This window comes from Mustela nivalis, assembly GCF_964662115.1.
Source record: "Mustela nivalis genome assembly, chromosome: 13".
In the NCBI taxonomy this organism is placed as follows: Eukaryota; Metazoa; Chordata; class Mammalia; order Carnivora; family Mustelidae; genus Mustela; species Mustela nivalis.
Window position 1 is genome coordinate 23890473 of NC_139032.1, and position 19899 is coordinate 23910371.

The 19899-nt window shown below is 42.8% G+C and overlaps 1 protein-coding gene, 1 long non-coding RNA gene and 1 pseudogene across 3 annotated transcripts in view; 2 read left to right on the top strand and 1 right to left on the bottom strand.

Annotated features, from left to right (window-relative positions):
- Positions 1–19899, top strand: part of LOC309846291 (spermatogenesis-associated protein 31D1-like) — a 911407-nt pseudogene that overhangs the window by 592622 nt on the left and 298886 nt on the right. The window lies entirely within an intron of this gene.
- LOC309846396 overlaps positions 1–19899 on the top strand; it is an 89489-nt gene that overhangs the window by 47669 nt on the left and 21921 nt on the right. The window lies entirely within an intron of this gene.
- Positions 6853–11284, bottom strand: LOC309847199 (spermatogenesis-associated protein 31D1-like; the record flags this gene model as incomplete). Its single annotated transcript, XM_082697148.1, has 4 exons — positions 10815–11284; positions 9833–9878; positions 9227–9287; positions 6853–8956 (listed from the first exon to the last, which is right to left on the bottom strand). Exons 1-4 carry the CDS (start codon positions 11004–11006, stop codon positions 6853–6855), a joined length of 2403 nt encoding a protein of 800 aa, XP_082553274.1. The 5' UTR covers positions 11007–11284.

Here is a 19899-nt window from a genome sequence, read left to right on the forward strand (position 1 = left end):
TGAGTGAGAGATTAGTTAAAAATTTTATGTCACTATGAAATTTACCGAAGGAGATAACTGTGGTGTCAGAGAATATTCTTTTTCTTTTTTCTTTTTTTTTTTTTTTAATTTATTTTTTATTTTCAGCATAACAGTATTCATTATTTTTCACCACACACAGTGCTCCATGCAATTCGTGCCCTTTATAATACCCACCACCTAGTACCCCAACCTCCCACCCCCCACCCCTTCAAAACCCTCAGATTGTTTTTCAGAGTCCATAGTCTCTCATGGTTCACCTCCCCTTCCAATTTCCCCCAACTCCCTTCTCCTCTCTAACTCCCCATGTCCTCCATGCTATTTGTTATGCTCCACAAATGGTAGGAGAAGAATAAATGAAACAAGATGGGATTGGGAGGGAGACAAACCATAAGTGACTCTTAATCTCACAAAACAAACTGAGGGTTGCTGGGGGGAGGGGGTTTGTGAGAATATTCTTTTTCTTAAGAAACACACAAGGAAATATTCAGGGAAAAAGTGCATGATGCATGAAATGTATTCTCAAATACTCAAGAATGTATGCATAGTTTTCCTAGGCATATACATGTCTTCCTATAGAGAGAGAAGGGGAAGGAAGAAAGGAGAGAGAGATTGTAAACAGGTCAAAATCATAATAGGAACATCTGGATAAAGGGGATATGGCTTTACCATCTATGGCTTTACCATCTATGCAACTTTTCCACAACTGTATTTTCAAATACATTTTTAAAATGTTTTTAACCCAACCTTTGAGATTTCTGACTTTGATTCCAGAAGCTAGTGCCTCCACCATACTCTGACCCCAGATGTGTGCAATGCCAACTTTAAAACAGTTGTCTCAGGTTCTGTCCTATGCAGGAAACCTGGGATCCTCTCTGCACATTTGGAACATGCTAACATTTCAGCAAGTTTTTACAAAACTGGCAAAGAGTGCCCCCTTTCAAAAAAAATTTAGAAATTATATGCAATATAAAAAAAAAAAAAAACAAAGAACAAAAATTCTACATGTTTACTAACACAAAAGCCCTAATTTCATTTTTCTCTGGTGCCACCACGTTGCTCTTCTCCTGGGTTTTGCAGTGTGAATTGATTTGCCAGCACTTTGTTTGTTCTGCGAGTCAGTTTCCACTCCTCCACCAGATTTCCATTTTCCAAAAATGTGTTTACAGCTTTTGTTCTTTATGCTCCCCTTCTTGTCATCCTTAAGCACTTATTTTTAAATCCTTTACTTGTTTTAACAGCCTTACTGAAATACAGTTCACATACCATACAATTTACCCATTAACACGTATAATTCCTTGATTTTCAGTACAGGCATCACCACAGTCAATTTTAAAACATTGTCATGGCTTAAGAGAAACAAATCTGCAACCTTTTGCTATCATTCTCCTTTCTCTCCTCCCTCAAGCTCTAAGATGACTCTATTTTCTGTGTTGTAGATTTTACTATTCTGGACACCTCATGTGAATAGAGTCATACGTGACCATTAGTGAATGGCTTCTTTCATTTAACATGTTTTCAAGGTTCATCCCTGTAGTGGCATGGCTTGGTCTTTTTTATTCCCCAAAATATTGTATCATAGGAATATGTTATCTTTAATTCACCCATTTCTCAGTTGATGGATGTTTGAATTGTTTCCATCTTTTGACCTTATAAATAAGATAGCTATAAACATTTGTTTACAAGTCTTTGTGTAGACCCATGTTTTCATTTCTGGGGAGTGTATACCGAGAAGTGGAATTGCTGGGTCTTATGTTAACTCTATGTTGAACTTTTTGATCAACTGCCACACTGTTTCCAAATTGGCTGCACCATTTTTCATTCCCACCAACATTGCATGGGGGTTCTAATTTCTCCACATTCCCACCAACATTTGTATTCTTTTTGAATTTAGCCAGCGTTGTAGGTGTGAAGTTTTGGTAAATATTGATTTTGATTTGCATTTTCCTGATGGTTAATGATATTGAGCCGTTTTCATCTAATCTTTAACTCTTAATGGAATTTTGGAAAGAGGGGAGTGTTTGGTCTATTTCATTTAAGGTGATACACAGTAGCTTATTTAAACAGTAACATGACAAAGTTTTCTTCTAAATATTTGAAAGCACACAATGTCAAGCCTTTAACAACATATAAAGTGTTCTTCTATGCTTTTTACATATTACAGTTACCGAGTGATTAAGGGACAGTGAAATTCTGCCCTTAATTTGTCTGTAAGATTACTTCTTCTGTGGGGTTGAGGAATTCACTCAGATGGCTCCTCAGCGTTTACTATAAGGCAGAGCAGAACTGATTGCCAAAGCCTCTAAAGCCCAGGGCCTTTTTAACACCAAGTTCCATACATCTGTGGTGAATAAGTGTGTAGCACAGGTGATAAATATCAAAGAAATTTGAGGGCTTCGACGTGGACGCATAGCATATGTCTCAGAGATGGAAGGCAAGGTGTTTTTTTTTTAATTTTTTATTTTTTATAAACATGTATTTTTATCCCCAGGGTTACAGGTCTGTGTATCAGCACTCACCAAAGCACATACCCTCCCCAATGTCCATAACCCCACCGCCCCTTCTCCAAACCCCCCTCCCCCCAGCAACCCTCAGTTTGTTTTGTAAGATTAAGGGTCACTTATGGTTTGTCTCCCTCCCAATCCCATCTTGTTTCATTGATTCTTCTCCTACCCACTTAAGCCCCCATGTTGCATCACCACTTCCTCATATCAGGGAGATCATATGATAGTTGTCTTTCTCTGTTTGACTTATTTCGCTAAGCATGATACGTTCTAGTTCCATCCATGTTGTCGCAAATGGCAAGATTTTATTTCTTTTGATGGCTGCATAGTATTCCATTGTGTATATATACCACATCTTCTTGATCCATTCATCTGTGGATGGACATCTAGGTTCTTTCCATAGTTTGGCTATTGTGGACATTGCTGCTATAAACATTCGGGTGCACGTGCCCCTTTGGATCACTACGTTTGTATCTTTAGGGTAAATACCCAATAGTGCAATTGCTGGGTCATAGGGCAGTTCTATTTTCAACATTCTGAGGAACCTCCATGCTGTTTTCCAGAGTGGCTGCACCAGCTTGCATTCCCACCAACAGTGTAGGAGGGTTCCCCTTTCTCCGCATCCTCGCCAGCATCTGTCATTTCCTGACTTGTTGATTTTAGTCATTCTGAATGGTGTGAGGTGATATCTCATTGTGGTTTTGATTTGTATTTCCCTGATGCCGAGTGATATGGAGCACTTTTTCATGTGTCTGTTGGCCATCTGGATGTCTTCTTTGCAGAAATGTCTGTTCATGTCCTCTGCCCATTTCTTGATTGGATTATTTGTTCTTTGGGAGTTGAGTTTGCTAAGTTCTTTATAGATTTTGGACACTAGTCCTTTATCTGATATGTCGTTTGCAAATATCTTCTCCCATTCTGTCAGTTGTCTTTTGATTTTGTTAACTGTTTCCTTTGCTGTGCAAAAGCTTTTGATCTTGATGAAATCCCAATAGTTCATTTTTGCCCTTGCTTCCCTAGGCAAGGTGTTTTTTTTTTTTTTTTTTTTTTTTTAAAGATTATATTTATTTATTTGACAGAGAGAAATCACAAGTAGGCAGAGAGGCAGGCAGAGAGAGAGAGAGGAGGAAGCAGGCTCCCTGCTGAGCAGAGAGCCCGATGCGGGACTCGATCCCAGGACCCTGAGATCATGACCTGAGCCGAAGGCAGCGGCTTAACCACTGAGCCACCCAGGCGCCCCCTAGGCAAGGTGTTTTAAAGGGGCTTTTGCACTTTAGTCACAGTGTATCACACCGGCCCAATGATAACAGTACAAGTTGGGTGGCAGATATGTGCGAAGTCATGTTGTTATATGTGCTCTTGGACATGTTTCTGTAGTAAAAGCCATTAAAAGAAAAAAAAAATAGATGTAGTAAAACCATTAAATAATAAACAAAGATGTTGGGTGCCTCAAAGGGAGAGGGAGGAGGGGTCAGAAGGAGACCTGGCAAGGGTGGATCAGTCCATCAAGACCAGAAGTTAGCTCTCTGAATAAAGGCATCTCAGAAAGTATATTTCCTTTGAGATTGGGAAGGAAACCTCTTTCCGTATAACAGGAAGGAAGAGGAAAAAGAAGAATGGGGAGACTTTTTTGAAAGGATTTGGGTTTGTTTTGTTTTGTGAGAGGCTCGATCACTACTTTCTTGCTCTTCTGTGAGCTCTGATCCAGCACATCCGCTGGGCAAGTGAAGATGGCCTAAGTTTGAGGAAAGTAAAGGAAATTTGAAATAGATCTGAGGGCCACCTGGGTGTCTCAGTCGGTTAAGAATCTGCCTTCGATTCCGGTGATGACCCAGGTGTCCTGGAATTGAGTCCTGCTCCTGCTTGGTAGGAAGCCTGCTTCTCCCTCTACCTCTGTCACTCCCTCTGATTGTGCCCGTGCTCTCTGTCAAATAAAATAAATTAGATCTGAGTACACTGAGGAGAGAATGTACTAAGGAAATAGTGACCTAACTCCATTTATTTTGTTCAAGTTAATAAGTCTTGGATAAATATATGTGGAATGAATGAATGATTTCCAGGTAGTGCTGGGGCTGAATTTCATGTGGCATCAGTAGACTGAGTTGTGATTAGACTCAGTTTTGACATGGGAGATTTAATCCAACAATAATCAATTACATACAGAAAGGCATTTCTAAAAAAGGAAGAGAGACAAGATTTTGTCAGGCAGGAAGGACTGAAAGGGATTAGATCGGGTTGTCCATTTGTACTAGATCCTGTTTTATTTTGTTTTGTTTGTTTTGTTTTGTTTATCTAAAGAATGGCTGATGCAATATCATATTAGTGTCAGGTATGCAACTCTATGCTGTGCTGTGCTCACCACAACTGCGGCTACCACATGTCACCAGATAACGCTGCTCCAGTACCATGGACTCTATTTCCTATGCTGGACTGGTGGTTTTTACATGTTGGTTACCCGACAAGCCATCAGTTGTACCTTGGAGAGTGAGGAAAGGAAGAACAAGCCCTTGCTGGATAGGCAAGAAGTGGAAGGTGAATGATGTGAGTAGAAAAATTAACAGGGACATACAAACTGGAAGGACAGGGGCATGAGGCAGAGGGACAGAATGTCAAACTATAGGATTCTGATGCCAGAAATATTCCCGGTAATGAGCTCTACAGGGTGGCACGAAGTGCACTGGTTTGGCCATAATGGACTCTAAAATGAGATTATGTAGGAACCGGCAGGCTGGATTACTGGCTGGTCTGTCCACATAGATGTTAGAGCCTCCTGCACCCCCTCCTCACCTCTTCAGGCTCCCTGCCCGGGGCCCCTTCCCACCTATTGTCCCACTCAGGGCCTCCACAGCATCAAATCTGCATTCTTTCTCTGACCCCAACATTCAGATAGTGTAGGGTCAATGATAACCTGGACAAGAAGCTACAAGTGTACAAGTGTGGTAGTGTCAACTTTTTTTTTTTACTTACTTTTTATTTTCAGTATAACAGTATTCATTATTTTTGCACCACACCCAGTGCTTCATGCAATCCATGCCCTCTCTAATACCCACCACCTGGTCCCCCCAACCTCCCACACCCTGTCCCTTCAAAACCCTCTGACAACTGGTTTTTTGTTTTAGCACTGAGCAGTCCTGAGACTGTCCAGAAGACTACCTCAGGTGTTCTCTAGCACACTCACCCCATTTTGAGTCCCAGTCTGAGATGGAGTTGCCCTCCCTACAGAGCCCTGTTTTAAATGTGGGAATGTGTGCCATCATGGAACCCCCCCAAACAAAAGCATTCCATAGAGTTCCATGGTAAGCCCCCAAACATCTGTATCCTGGTACACAGTCTAGAATTCACCTCTGGCTCATAAGTTGCACGTGTTCTGGGGAAGAGCTACCATGGCTCCACTAAGGCCGTGAATATTGAAAGTGGCATACCGCCATCCTAGCCATAGTAAAGGCCGTATCTTATATATTGTCATCGTGTGTGGATGGAAGGCAGGCACCAAGATCACCTTCCCCCAAAGGGGATGCCATGCCTGACAGCCTGCAGGTATTGCTTGCATACTCAAATAACAGAGCCATGACTTTTTGGTATAAGGCATCAGTAGGCTGTGCCAGATTCCAGTCTGCCTCAAAGTGGTGGTGCTGGATCAGACGAGGAAGGAGGGGAGCAGGACAGAGTCCTGAGAAGGGGATGATTAGACATAAACTTCTGTTCTACCAGCAAGGTTTCTCTTTCACCTTTTCATTTCATCAACGGTGTCTTATCCTGGAAGGAGGTAGCTGCCTTGTCAACATTCCTATCACTAACAGCTAAGTGACCCAACCAGCCCAAGAACAACACCCCATCCCCCGAAAACACTCCCATTCAGAGTTCATGCACCTGTGGGATCCTCTGATCACTGACTTCTAAGTCATAATTAAGCTAACACAATAACAGTGAAGAAACAACAGTGTCTTAATCATTATTTTCTGAAAGCTATACCTGTCTTTGATTCTCCTCCGATATAGAAGACTTACTGTAAAGGGTGTAAAGCATTCAGGGGGAGAGGTGTGAGCTACTGTATATTTTGAGGAAGGCTAAGCCATGGGACAGGAGAAAGAGCCCATCAGAGGGAGAATGGGCTTTGGGGGCTTTCGGGGGCACATGATACATATTTCCCAAGAGGTCCAGGAGATTGGTCACCTTTTAGAAGATGAAGGAAGCAATCAGTAACGGCTGAACTGATTTGCCCAAAACCATTGCTCCCAAGACAGTACACAGAACAGACAACATGTTACTAGAGAAATATTTACTCTGTGGGCACACCACCAGGTTCTGGCTTCTTCCCCTTTATGCCTGGTTACTGTCCCCTTCCAGTATCGGCATTTGCACTTTTGACCTTTGGCTCCCATGTGAGCACACCTTGCCTTGTAGGCCGTCTGATTGCACCTTGCCTTTTAGGCGGCCTTGGGGGCCATCTGTTGCCTATGGAGTCACGTTTGACAGATGTAGGAGTCTGATGGGTTATATTAGAGGCTGATGGCCTCAAAATTCTTTGTTCCTCCTTGCCCTGACTTGTAGGCCGTCTGAGTGCACCTTGCCTTTTAGGCGGCCTTGGGGGCCATCTGTTGCCTATGGAGTCACGTTTGACAGATGTAGGAGTCTGATGGGTTATATTAGAGGCTGATGGCCTCAAAATTCTTTGTTCCTCTATGCCCGCAGTTGAGGTGGCAGGGAAAGGATGATCGGGGATGGGGGCTGAATTTGCTGTTCCTTCTTTGTGTCCATGGAGAGATGTCAAGCTTCCATTAAACTCTTTTGATTTAAAGTGATGTATGGATTCAAGGACCCTAGGGGGAAGGCCCCAAGTCACCCTCTTATTAAGCTGTTTAATATGATCTTCCAGCGTCTGTGCTGCCGTAGGTGTAACAAGGGGAAGCTCCTGGAAGTTATTCAGGGAGTCATCCTCAACCTGTGATGGTGGCAAACTTCCCTGTCTTAGTTCATGCTGGGATTTCTTCAAAGTGAGTGATGTCTGCTCCACGGAGTGCCATGAATTATGCAGAGTTTTCATGGCATTAAGTTGTCTCTGTCCCGTAGTCTCCACAGCCACCATCGAGTTTTTCACGGATGGGCTATGTTCTTGGTCAGAACCATACGCCATATCATTCTCTGTGTTGTGTCCCTGATCCTTCTGCAGGTCATCTTTGCAGGAACTCTCCTCTAGCAGAATTTCTGGGAGCTCCACATACACGCTTTTTGACATACTCCTTCTGATGGGACTCTGAGACTCAGGTAGCTGTGGAAGAGTCAGTGCTAGAGACTCATAGATCCTGCGGGTTAGGCCCCTCTGGTGTAGGATGAGCCTGTTTTCAAGATGAGACTCCAGTTTTCTCTGAAGCTCTTCATTCAGAGGAAACTGCCCAGGAGGGACAGAAACTACAACATGAGCCTTGGTGGCCTTGTGGCTGAAACAAGGCTTAGACGCAGAAGAACAGTAGTCCTCCTGGGATCTTTGGACTATAGTGGGTAAACCCCACACACGTTTCTGTATCTTCTGCAACACATTGCATTCCAGATGTTCCATTTCTGTTGATGGCAGAATCTCAGGCTCATTTTGAGGTCTGTGGAAACAAGCTCCACAGATTTTGATGTCAGGTAGAGGACCAGATGGCAGGATTGGGAGTGGGGATTGAAGGTGGGCCTGGGGCTGGACATGAGGGAGAGGTAGGGGCTGGGTTTGAGGCAGGAGTTGAGGCGGGTTCTCAGGCAAGGATGGAGGAAGTGGATGGGGAACTACTGGGGATTCCTGCTCTGGGGAGGCATTCGAGATGTTATCTGAGGCATTAGCAGCAGGGAAGAAGGACCTGCTTGGAGTTTGGAGACCCCAGAAGAACTGGATGGGGGTTTGCTGTAAATGGCCCTCTTCCGAGGTGGTAGGATATGGACACTGCTCCCACAACTCCGGTAAGGGGCTGACATCTTGGGAAAGGGTATTTAGAGACACTGTCTCTGTTTGGACGCTACGGTCCACTGAATGGGCATGATGGGGTGGGACAGGAGGTGGAAAGGCAGGGGGCTGGGCTGGGAAATGGTCCATTGGGAATTTGGAATCCAAGGGAGGAAAGGGCTCTGGTGGCACAGAATCACCCGGTGGTGAGGGTGGAAAGAAATCAGCCACAGGGATCACTGGGTTAGGTGAGAAGATGGAGGCAGGTGGTGGGGAAGACTCAGGCAGCGAAGCTGGTATTAGCTCTCCTGGAGGGACTGCTGAGAAGTCAGTGGAGAGAGTGAATGATGAAGAAGTCACAGAAGCTGTGGAAGCCAAGGGAGTAGAATCTTCCAGAGCCTGCAGGAACAGCAGCCGATCGATCTCAGCAGATGTGCTGTTACATATCTCACAGGAGGGGTCTGGACATAACAGTTGACGAAAGTGGATGGTATCATGATGCCGGCCGAGGGGGCTGCAGGAGACAGGAGGTAAAAAACTGCAGCCAGGACCAGAACAAGGGGAGGCGGCCATGCAGACCTGACAAGGGAGGGGCCACCTGAAGCCTGCTATCCCTTCACAATGCCCCACTTTTATGACCTGACAGTGTACTCAGTAGCATTCACCCCAATATCTGTTCCTATGGCTACCCCCCACCCCATGGCTATGACAGACTGCAGTGAATCCTGCAATTGCATAAAACCTGCTCTAAGAGGCAATAGGATCAAGGGGGAAAACTGGTCACCTTCTTAAAATCGAGATCAGCTTCCGGGCCTCCTCCACTTCCCGTTGGTACCATCTGCCATCTGGGGAAACACGAGACTGTGTTATATAGTGAAAGCAGAAACATAGGTATTAATCCAGGAGTCCCCTTATAGGACAGCCTTGGGATGTTGGACTCTGAAAGCCCCAACAATCAATAGATGAGGGCAAATGGCCAGTGATGTGAAGCTGGTTAGTAATCTAGCTTCCTGTATAAAGTACTTTCATGTAAATTATCCATGTGATGATCAGACCACCTCTATGAAGCAGAGAGGTCAGGGAAGACTCCTGAAGGTCCATGATGTCAGAGAGCTTTCACAAAGTCAGGAGACAGAAGTTCTGACTCATCATCTCACACGGCCACCTAGTGGGAAGCACTCGTCCAGATCCATCACTGCTTCATGCTCAATAATGGTCAGAGCAGGGATCTGAGAAGGGTTTTGTACCCTGGCTACATTTCCATGAGCCTCTCCTCTGAGGGAATGTATCTAGCAGCTCGCATCCTCAGAGTTCATGGACCGGGCCCTCATGGAGAGGACAGCAAGGATCAGCCTTGGAGAGAGCTCAGGTGGAATAGGCAGAACCTTACCTTCCAGTGTCCCTCCTTTCCTCCTCCTCTTGGCTCTGCCCTGACGCTAGAAGAAAAATGAACAATGAGGGGGGTTGGGACCCATGTCTTACTCTTCTCTCAGAAATGGAAACGTCCTTTATGCAAGAATTCTAGGACTTTAGTAGAACTTTGTGTTCCTTGCTTTTTTCAGTTTTAAAGATGATAAAATGTTGTCAATATTTACTCTTTAGAAAACCCAGGGGACGACTTTGTCTAGGAGGTCCACACTTGGTATTCCCAATCAGAAGTCCTTTGTTCATTGAGGACATAGAAAAGGAAGCCCAACAGTCACATCTGTGCTGCCTCAGGTAGGACCCTGTATACTAGGTCATAGCTCCGACCTCACTGTCTTCTCAGAGGCTTAGCAGTGTTCTCCTGATCAGCTCAGCATGAAGGAAGGCTTGATCGAGTGATGCTGGACATGGGAATGTGACTTGATATGGTCGAGTGCTGGGAAACTTTGTTCTCTTACACAGACCCCATCCTCTCAAAATAACCCAATCCAAGACTACAGAATCCCTGAGTTTGGGATTTTATCCAAGAACTACCACCATACCCTGATAGACTAGTTTCAATTAGAACCCCTAGTCCTTTCTTAACACTTACCCCTGCCAGGCCTCTTTTCCTAGAGGAGTGAGTGTCTGTTCTCTTAAGACTTCCCATTTTAGGTGTTTCTCCCACTCTACCAAACTCCTTTTAAAACCTGGGATTAGGGCTCCTGGATGGCTCAGTTGGTTAAGTGTCTGCCTTGGGGTCAGGTCAGAGTTCCAGGGTCTTGGGATCTAGCCCAACATTGCACTCCCATTTTGCCCTCCCTCTGCCCCTCTACCCCACTTGTGCTCTCTTCATCTTAAATAAAATCTAAAAAAAAAAAAAAAAAAAAAAGGAATAAGATTTGGGATTAGAAATGGAAACCGTAATAATCCATGTTGAGTTCCCCCCCTCTCCAAGGTTTTCTTACCTTTTGGGTAGTTTTCACTTTCCAATATGGAAATGGAATCCCCACCAGGTAGCACAGGAACAGAAGGAGCAATCCCAAACCACACAGGAAGGTGAAGTTGGGATCCAATTCCCAACATGTTGAGCCAGAGCTCAGACATGGTTTGGTATCGCTATTCATAAATGAGAGAACATTCCAGTATTGGAAATCCATAGTCTAAATCACAAGACAGCCTATACTGTGCACACGCTGAATATATATCCTCCCCAGGCTTACATCACAGAGCACTGTCACAAAGAGTTTCTGAGGGTGAGGGAGGGGACAGTTGAACAAGGTGTGTCCAGAGCCCCTCCCCACCTACTAGCTCAGAAGACCCCTCCATCCTCCTGGTCCTTCAGGTCTGCCATCCTATTTTCCTACTCCTTTTCATCACTTATGAAACTTATGAAATTTTCTGTCGTTCCATGTATAATTCATATGTTACCTGGGTCCCTCTTCACTGTTTGAGAACTTGGCTTTGGTCTTACCAGGGCTGTGCCTTGAAAGTCTGCAAGGCTACCTGGAGTTTTTGCTTGTACCCTGGATCACATAGGTCCTCAGATCCAGCTTTCATATACAGTGTGTTTGCCTGGGACACCTGGGTGGCTCAGTCGGCTAAGTAATCGCCCTCAGCTCAGGTCATGATCTGAGGGTTCTGAGATCAAGCTCCACATTTGGCTCCTTGCTCCACGGCACGGGGAGCCTGATTCCCCCAGTCCCTCTGCCTGCAGCTCCCCTGATTGTGTGCTCTCTGTCAAATAAATAAAACCTTTAAAAGAAAATGTGTTTGGCTTCCATGAGCCCAGATAGAGACCTTAACGTTCTTTCATACTCACTTAGTTCCGTACATGTTGCACAGCACATTTAAGTTTTTGTTTCATTCGGCCTTTAGTATCTTCCGTCAGAGAGGCTGACTCAATTAAACTCAATAATACATTATTCAATAATCCCCAAACTAAAGTCAATGTAAAATGACTGTAAATAATTAAACCTTCAAATAGTCTTGGGGGTAACTGTGTAGCACTCGTATTCCTAAAGTTAGTGAAGCTAAACTGCATAAAAGGTTTGGGGACAAGCTAACACACACACACACACACACACCCTTTGACAAAACAATCCAGTATATTTCATATTGAAGAACAAAGTGTTTTCTCCTTTTATTTCAGTATTTCATAAAATATTGACCCCAGGTCTTCTTACTCTACCTAAAATACTGTGTTCTGTACATCAACACCCTAATAGTTGTACAAGTTCCTTCTCAGTGAGTTGCAGCCCTGTAACAAATGCCATAGACCGGGTGGTTTAAACGACACACATATATTTTTCATAGTTTGGGAGGATGGGAATTCCAAGGTCAAGGCACAGAAGATTCAGTGTCTGTTGACACCTTCCTCCTGGTTCACATGCAGGTGCATCTTCTCCCTACAACCTGATGTGGCAGAAAAAGTGGGTGAGAGGTTTCTGGGGTCTCTATTCTAAGGACACTAAACTCATTTATGAGGGCCCCACCCTCATGACCTAATCACCTCCCAAAGTCCCCATCTCCTAATACCATCACACTGAGATTAGGGTTTCATCATATGAATTTGGGGAGGAGCACAAACATACAGTTCATAAACTCCCCAAAGGCTGGGATAGGTTACAGGCTGCTAAGTAAGCTACTGATCCCCTCCTGTGGTGGCAGGGTGGGACCCAGGAGTGTGACAGCCTTCCTGCAGAATGTAGTCTTGAAGATCCTCACCTGATTGCCCTTGTGGGCCTTGTATATCCTTTCCTAGGAGCACCTTGCAGGTAAAGCGGTTGAGAAGCTCCACCCTAGATTATCATCCCCAAGTATGTTTGAAAATCAACTACCTGTGACAGGTTTTCCAGGTTCCTTTTTGTCTGGTTTAAATAATCCCACTCTTCCTCCATCTTCTTTTATCTTCACAGCAGCTGTCCTCTGAACTGCTCCTAACTTCTCACGTCTTTCTTAAACTGGGATGCCCTTTATTTGACACCCCTGGCCTAGCCTTATGAACTTGGTCATCTGTGAAAGGGTAGGACAGCCTTCACCCTGGCCCAGCAGAGTCTCTTTTTGGTTCTGCAGGAACAGGTCACCTGCCTGGAAGATCAGACCTGCCCAGAGGCACCGCTTCTTCCTCATCCTGACATGCAGTCTCAGCCACATTTTCATTTAATAAATAGTTACTTTTGGAAGCCGAGAGACACAAACACCTGTTAAGTCCTGGTCTCCGTCCTTAAGGACCTCATGGTGCTGTTCTAGGGAAAAGCCCTGTGCAGGCTCAGAGTTACACAGGACCCAGGACAGGTATCCTGCCGCATTTGGGAATTGCCAGGTGATCTCTGGAACAGAGGAACAAAGTGACAGGTACTGTGGGTCACAAATGCTCGCACACACCATGCTCCTTAGAAAGGCAACTCTGCATGTCTAATCTCTGCGATTATCTGATACAGATTAATGGCTCTTTGGGAGGATAGTCGAAGAATGGCTTTTCTCTTTTAAAAGGGCATGTGCTGGCTAGATATCCTTACGTACATTTCTGTGCCTTGAGTTAAATCTTTTCTCAGAACCTGGTAGAAGTTCCTTCAAAATTTAAAGGAACTTATGGTTTGTCTCCCTCCCATTCCCATCTTGTTTCATTGATTCTTCTCCTACCCACTTAAGCCCCCATGTTGCATCACCACTTCCTCATATCAGGGAGATCATATGATAGTTGTCTTTCTCTGCTTGACTTATTTCGCTAAGCATGATACGCTCTAGTTCCATCCATGTTGTCGCAAATGGCAAGATTTCATTTCTTTTGATGGCTTCATAGTATTCCATTGTGTATATATACCACATCTTCTTGATCCATTCATCTGTTGATGGACATCTAGGTTCTTTCCATAGTTTGGCTATTGTGGACATTGCTACTATAAACATTTGGGTGCATGTGCCCCTTTGGATCACTACGTTTGTATCTTTAGGGTAAATACCCAATAGTGCAATTGCTGGGTCATAGGGCAGTTCTATTTTCAGGAACAAGACCTGAAAGGTATATATATATAGAATCTTATATATATAGAATCTCACCAAAAATAACCTCCACTGAGGTTCAGTAAGGAGGTTCACAGCACTTCTCCTCCTAAACTAACAGCAAGTGTAAATGATTTGCTACCTTTTCAAGAAGTTTACTGAGAGCAACCTCACAATCACCCCATGGTGTAAGCAGCTCAGGTATTAGTGTGCCTCTATTATGAAAGAACAAAACCGAAGCTTGGAGAGGGTAAGTGACTTCTCTAGATCACTCAGTTGTAACTCGTAGAGCACTGATGATGAAATCCCCAATGTTCTCAACACCTCTATTTTAAATAATAAGTGATATCCTAAAAAGCCACCTTAGTCCTAAAATTAAAGCAGCCATGTGGATATAAATAGTATCCACTTTTTCTATTCAATGCTGACAAGTTTGTTTCTTTTTTCTTTTATTTTTTTATTTTTTTTTTGGTTTTTTGAATGACACCTATGTTTATTTCTTCCAAGAAAAGTTTTTTTCCCCACATACGTTCTACCTTTTCACCAAAATACCTTATTGTCATCTCTACTGATTTTAAACTATAATCTCATTTTTTTGATGGTTATATGTATTTATTTCTTCTCCCCATGCTACCTAGTCATTTCATTGTTGGAACTCTTTTACAGCTTCATTATTTAGATTATAAACTGTTGAAACTAAGCCCTGTATCATTTCCTTACTTGACTCGCCTACATTCCCTTGCTGATGATGAATCAGTCTTGGCCCTAGACACCCAATCCTTTCCCTGCCATTTGAAGAAGTTTTGCCTATAATGACAGTTCCTTTTTTCCCCTTCTCTTATCCTGCATCCACAGTTTCACCATTGTCTCTACCCAAGGGAAGGTACTTCCTTCACCATTGTCTCTACCCAAAGGAAGGTACTCTTCAAGCCCACCCCTCTTCACATACCCTCCTTGACTTCAGACGGATGTCTGTTAAGAAAAATCCCTCCAGGGGCCCCTGGGTGGCTCAGTGGGTTAAGCCGCTGCCTTCTGCTCGGGTCGTGATCTCAGGGTCCCGGGATTGAGTCCTGCATTGAGCTCTCTGCTCAGCAGGGAGCCTGCTTCCTCCTCTCTCTCTCTCTCTGCCTGTCTCTCTTCCTACTTGTGATCTCTCTCTATCAAATAAATAAATAAAATCTTAAAAAAAAAAAAGAAAAAAGAAAAAAAAATCCCTCCACATATCTTTGAGTTTCTGGAATTGTTTTCAAATAGAAAGTGTGGTCTTAACTATCCCTAAGGCCCCTAGGACTCACAACTATAAAAATATCCTTTAAAGTCTGAGCAAGATAAGTTCCACCCCAAAACATTTCCAGGTGAGAAAGGGTTTAAATATGGCACAATGATTTTATTTTTCAAACCTGGCCTCGTTCTAAAAGAGGCTGAGAAACTGATCCATATTAAAGGAAACTAAAGATGCACAGGAACTGGATGTAGTAGGTCATCCTAGACTAGATCTTGTAAAGAGGTACACACACACACACAAACACACACACAAGCGTTACTTGATAAATTGATAAAAATGGAATATGAGTGAGAGATTAGTTAAAAATTTTATGTCACTATGAAATTTACCGAAGGAGATAACTGTGGTGTCAGAGAATATTCTTTTTCTTAAGAAACACACAAGGAAATATTCAGGGAAAAAGTGCATGATGCATGAAATGTATTCTCAAATACTCAAGAATGTATGCATAGTTTTCCTAGGCATATACATGTCTTCCTATAGAGAGAGAAGGGGAAGGAAGAAAGGAGAGAGAGATTGTAAACAGGTCAAAATCATAATAGGAACATCTGGATAAAGGGGATATGGCTTTACCATCTATGGCTTTACCATCTATGCAACTTTTCCACAACTGTATTTTCAAATACATTTTTTAAATGTTTTTAACCCAACCTTTGAGATTTCTGACTTTGATTCCAGAAGCTAGTGCCTCCACCATACTCTGACCCCAGATGTGTGCAATGCCAACTTTAAAACAGTTGTCTCAGGTTCTGTCCTATGCAGGAAACCTGGGATCCTCTCTGCACATTTGGAACATGCTAACATTTCAGCAAGTTTTTACAAAACTGGCAAAGAGTGCCCCCTTTCAAAAAAAATTTAGAAATTATATGCAATATAAAAAAAAAAAAAACAAAGAACAAAAATTCTACATGTTTACTAACACAAAAGCCCTAATTTCATTTTTCTCTGGTGCCACCACGTTGCTCTTCTCCTGGGTTTTGCAGTGTGAATTGATTTGCCAGCACTTTGTTTGTTCTGCGAGTCAGTTTCCACTCCTCCACCAGATTTCCATTTTCCAAAAATGTGTTTACAGCTTTTGTTCTTTATGCTCCCCTTCTTGTCATCCTTAAGCACTTATTTTTAAATCCTTTACTTGTTTTAACAGCCTTACTGAAATACAGTTCACATACCATACAATTTACCCATTAACACGTATAATTCCTTGATTTTCAGTACAGGCATCACCACAGTCAATTTTAAAACATTGTCATGGCTTAAGAGAAACAAATCTGCAACCTTTTGCTATCATTCTCCTTTCTCTCCTCCCTCAAGCTCTAAGATGACTCTATTTTCTGTGTTGTAGATTTTACTATTCTGGACACCTCATGTGAATAGAGTCATACGTGACCATTAGTGAATGGCTTCTTTCATTTAACATGTTTTCAAGGTTCATCCCTGTAGTGGCATGGCTTGGTCTTTTTTATTCCCCAAAATATTGTATCATAGGAATATGTTATCTTTAATTCACCCATTTCTCAGTTGATGGATGTTTGAATTGTTTCCATCTTTTGACCTTATAAATAAGATAGCTATAAACATTTGTTTACAAGTTTTTGTGTAGACCCATGTTTTCATTTCTGGGGAGTGTATACCGAGAAGTGGAATTGCTGGGTCTTATGTTAACTCTATGTTGAACTTTTTGATCAACTGCCACACTGTTTCCAAATTGGCTGCACCATTTTTCATTCCCACCAACATTGCATGGGGGTTCTAATTTCTCCACATTCCCACCAACATTTGTATTCTTTTTGAATTTAGCCAGCGTTGTAGGTGTGAAGTTTTGGTAAATATTGATTTTGATTTGCATTTTCCTGATGGTTAATGATATTGAGCCGTTTTCATCTAATCTTTAACTCTTAATGGAATTTTGGAAAGAGGGGAGTGTTTGGTCTATTTCATTTAAGGTGATACACAGTAGCTTATTTAAACAGTAACATGACAAAGTTTTCTTCTAAATATTTGAAAGCACACAATGTCAAGCCTTTAACAACATATAAAGTGTTCTTCTATGCTTTTTACATATTACAGTTACCGAGTGATTAAGGGACAGTGAAATTCTGCCCTTAATTTGTCTGTAAGATTACTTCTTCTGTGGGGTTGAGGAATTCACTCAGATGGCTCCTCAGCGTTTACTATAAGGCAGAGCAGAACTCTGATTGCCAAAGCCTCTAAAGCCCAGGGCCTTTTTAACACCAAGTTCCATACATCTGTGGTGAATAAGTGTGTAGCACAGGTGATAAATATCAAAGAAATTTGAGGGCTTCGACGTGGACGCATAGCATATGTCTCAGAGATGGAAGGCAAGGTGTTTTTTTTTTAATTTTTTATTTTTTATAAACATGTATTTTTATCCCCAGGGTTACAGGTCTGTGTATCAGCACTCACCAAAGCACATACCCTCCCCAATGTCCATAACCCCACCGCCCCTTCTCCCAACCCCCCTCCCCCCAGCAACCCTCAGTTTGTTTTGTAAGATTAAGGGTCACTTATGGTTTGTCTCCCTCCCAATCCCATCTTGTTTCATTGATTCTTCTCCTACCCACTTAAGCCCCCATGTTGCATCACCACTTCCTCATATCAGGGAGATCATATGATAGTTGTCTTTCTCTGTTTGACTTATTTCGCTAAGCATGATACGTTCTAGTTCCATCCATGTTGTCGCAAATGGCAAGATTTTATTTCTTTTGATGGCTGCATAGTATTCCATTGTGTATATATACCACATCTTCTTGATCCATTCATCTGTGGATGGACATCTAGGTTCTTTCCATAGTTTGGCTATTGTGGACATTGCTGCTATAAACATTCGGGTGCACGTGCCCCTTTGGATCACTACGTTTGTATCTTTAGGGTAAATACCCAATAGTGCAATTGCTGGGTCATAGGGCAGTTCTATTTTCAACATTCTGAGGAACCTCCATGCTGTTTTCCAGAGTGGCTGCACCAGCTTGCATTCCCACCAACAGTGTAGGAGGGTTCCCCTTTCTCCGCATCCTCGCCAGCATCTGTCATTTCCTGACTTGTTGATTTTAGTCATTCTGACTGGTGTGAGGTAATATCTCATTGTGGTTTTGATTTGTATTTCCCTGATGCCGAGTGATATGGAGCACTTTTTCATGTGTCTGTTGGCCATCTGGATGTCTTCTTTGCAGAAATGTCTGTTCATGTCCTCTGCCCATTTCTTGATTGGATTATTTGTTCTTTGGGGGTTGAGTTTGCTAAGTTCTTTATAGATTTTGGACACTAGTCCTTTATCTGATATGTCGTTTGCAAATATCTTCTCCCATTCTGTCAGTTGTCTTTTGATTTTGTTAACTGTTTCCTTTGCTGTGCAAAAGCTTTTGATCTTGATGAAATCCCAATAGTTCATTTTTGCCCTTGCTTCCCTAGGCAAGGTGTTTTAAAGGGGCTTTTGCACTTTAGTCACAGTGTATCACACCGGCCCAATGATAACAGTACAAGTTGGGTGGCAGATATGTGCGAAGTCATGTTGTTATATGTGCTCTTGGACATGTTTCTGTAGTAAAAGCCATTAAAAGAAAAAAAAAATAGATGTAGTAAAACCATTAAATAATAAACAAAGATGTTGGGTGCCTCAAAGGGAGAGGGAGGAGGGGTCAGAAGGAGACCTGGCAATGGTGGATCAGTCCATCAAGACCAGAAGTTAGCTCTCTGAATAAAGGCATCTCAGAAAGTATATTTCCTTTGAGATTGGGAAGGAAACCTCTTTCCGTATAACAGGAAGGAAGAGGAAAAAGAAGAATGGGGAGACTTTTTTGAAAGGATTTGGGTTTGTTTTGTTTTGTGAGAGGCTCGATCACTACTTTCTTGCTCTTCTGTGAGCTCTGATCCAGCACATCCGCTGGGCAAGTGAAGATGGCCTAAGTTTGAGGAAAGTAAAGGAAATTTGAAATAGATCTGAGGGCCACCTGGGTGTCTCAGTCGGTTAAGAATCTGCCTTCGATTCCGGTGATGACCCAGGTGTCCTGGAATTGAGTCCTGCTCCTGCTTGGTAGGAAGCCTGCTTCTCCCTCTACCTCTGTCACTCCCTCTGATTGTGCCCGTGCTCTCTGTCAAATAAAATAAATTAGATCTGAGTACACTGAGGAGAGAATGTACTAAGGAAATAGTGACCTAACTCCATTTATTTTGTTCAAGTTAATAAGTCTTGGATAAATATATGTGGAATGAATGAATGATTTCCAGGTAGTGCTGGGGCTGAATTTCATGTGGCATCAGTAGACTGAGTTGTGATTAGACTCAGTTTTGACATGGGAGATTTAATCCAACAATAATCAATTACATACAGAAAGGCATTTCTAAAAAAGGAAGAGAGACAAGATTTTGTCAGGCAGGAAGGACTGAAAGGGATTAGATCAGGTTGTCCATTTGTACTAGAGCCTGTTTTATTTTGTTTTGTTTGTTTTGTTTTGTTTATCTAAAGAATGGCTGATGCAATATCATATTAGTGTCAGGTATGCAACTCTATGCTGTGCTGTGCTCACCACAACTGCGGCTACCACATGTCACCAGATAACGCTGCTCCAGTACCATGGACTCTATTTCCTATGCTGGACTGGTGGTTTTTACATGTTGGTTACCCGACAAGCCATCAGTTGTACCTTGGAGAGTGAGGAAAGGAAGAACAAGCCCTTGCTGGATAGGCAAGAAGTGGAAGGTGAATGATGTGAGTAGAAAAATTAACAGGGACATACAAACTGGAA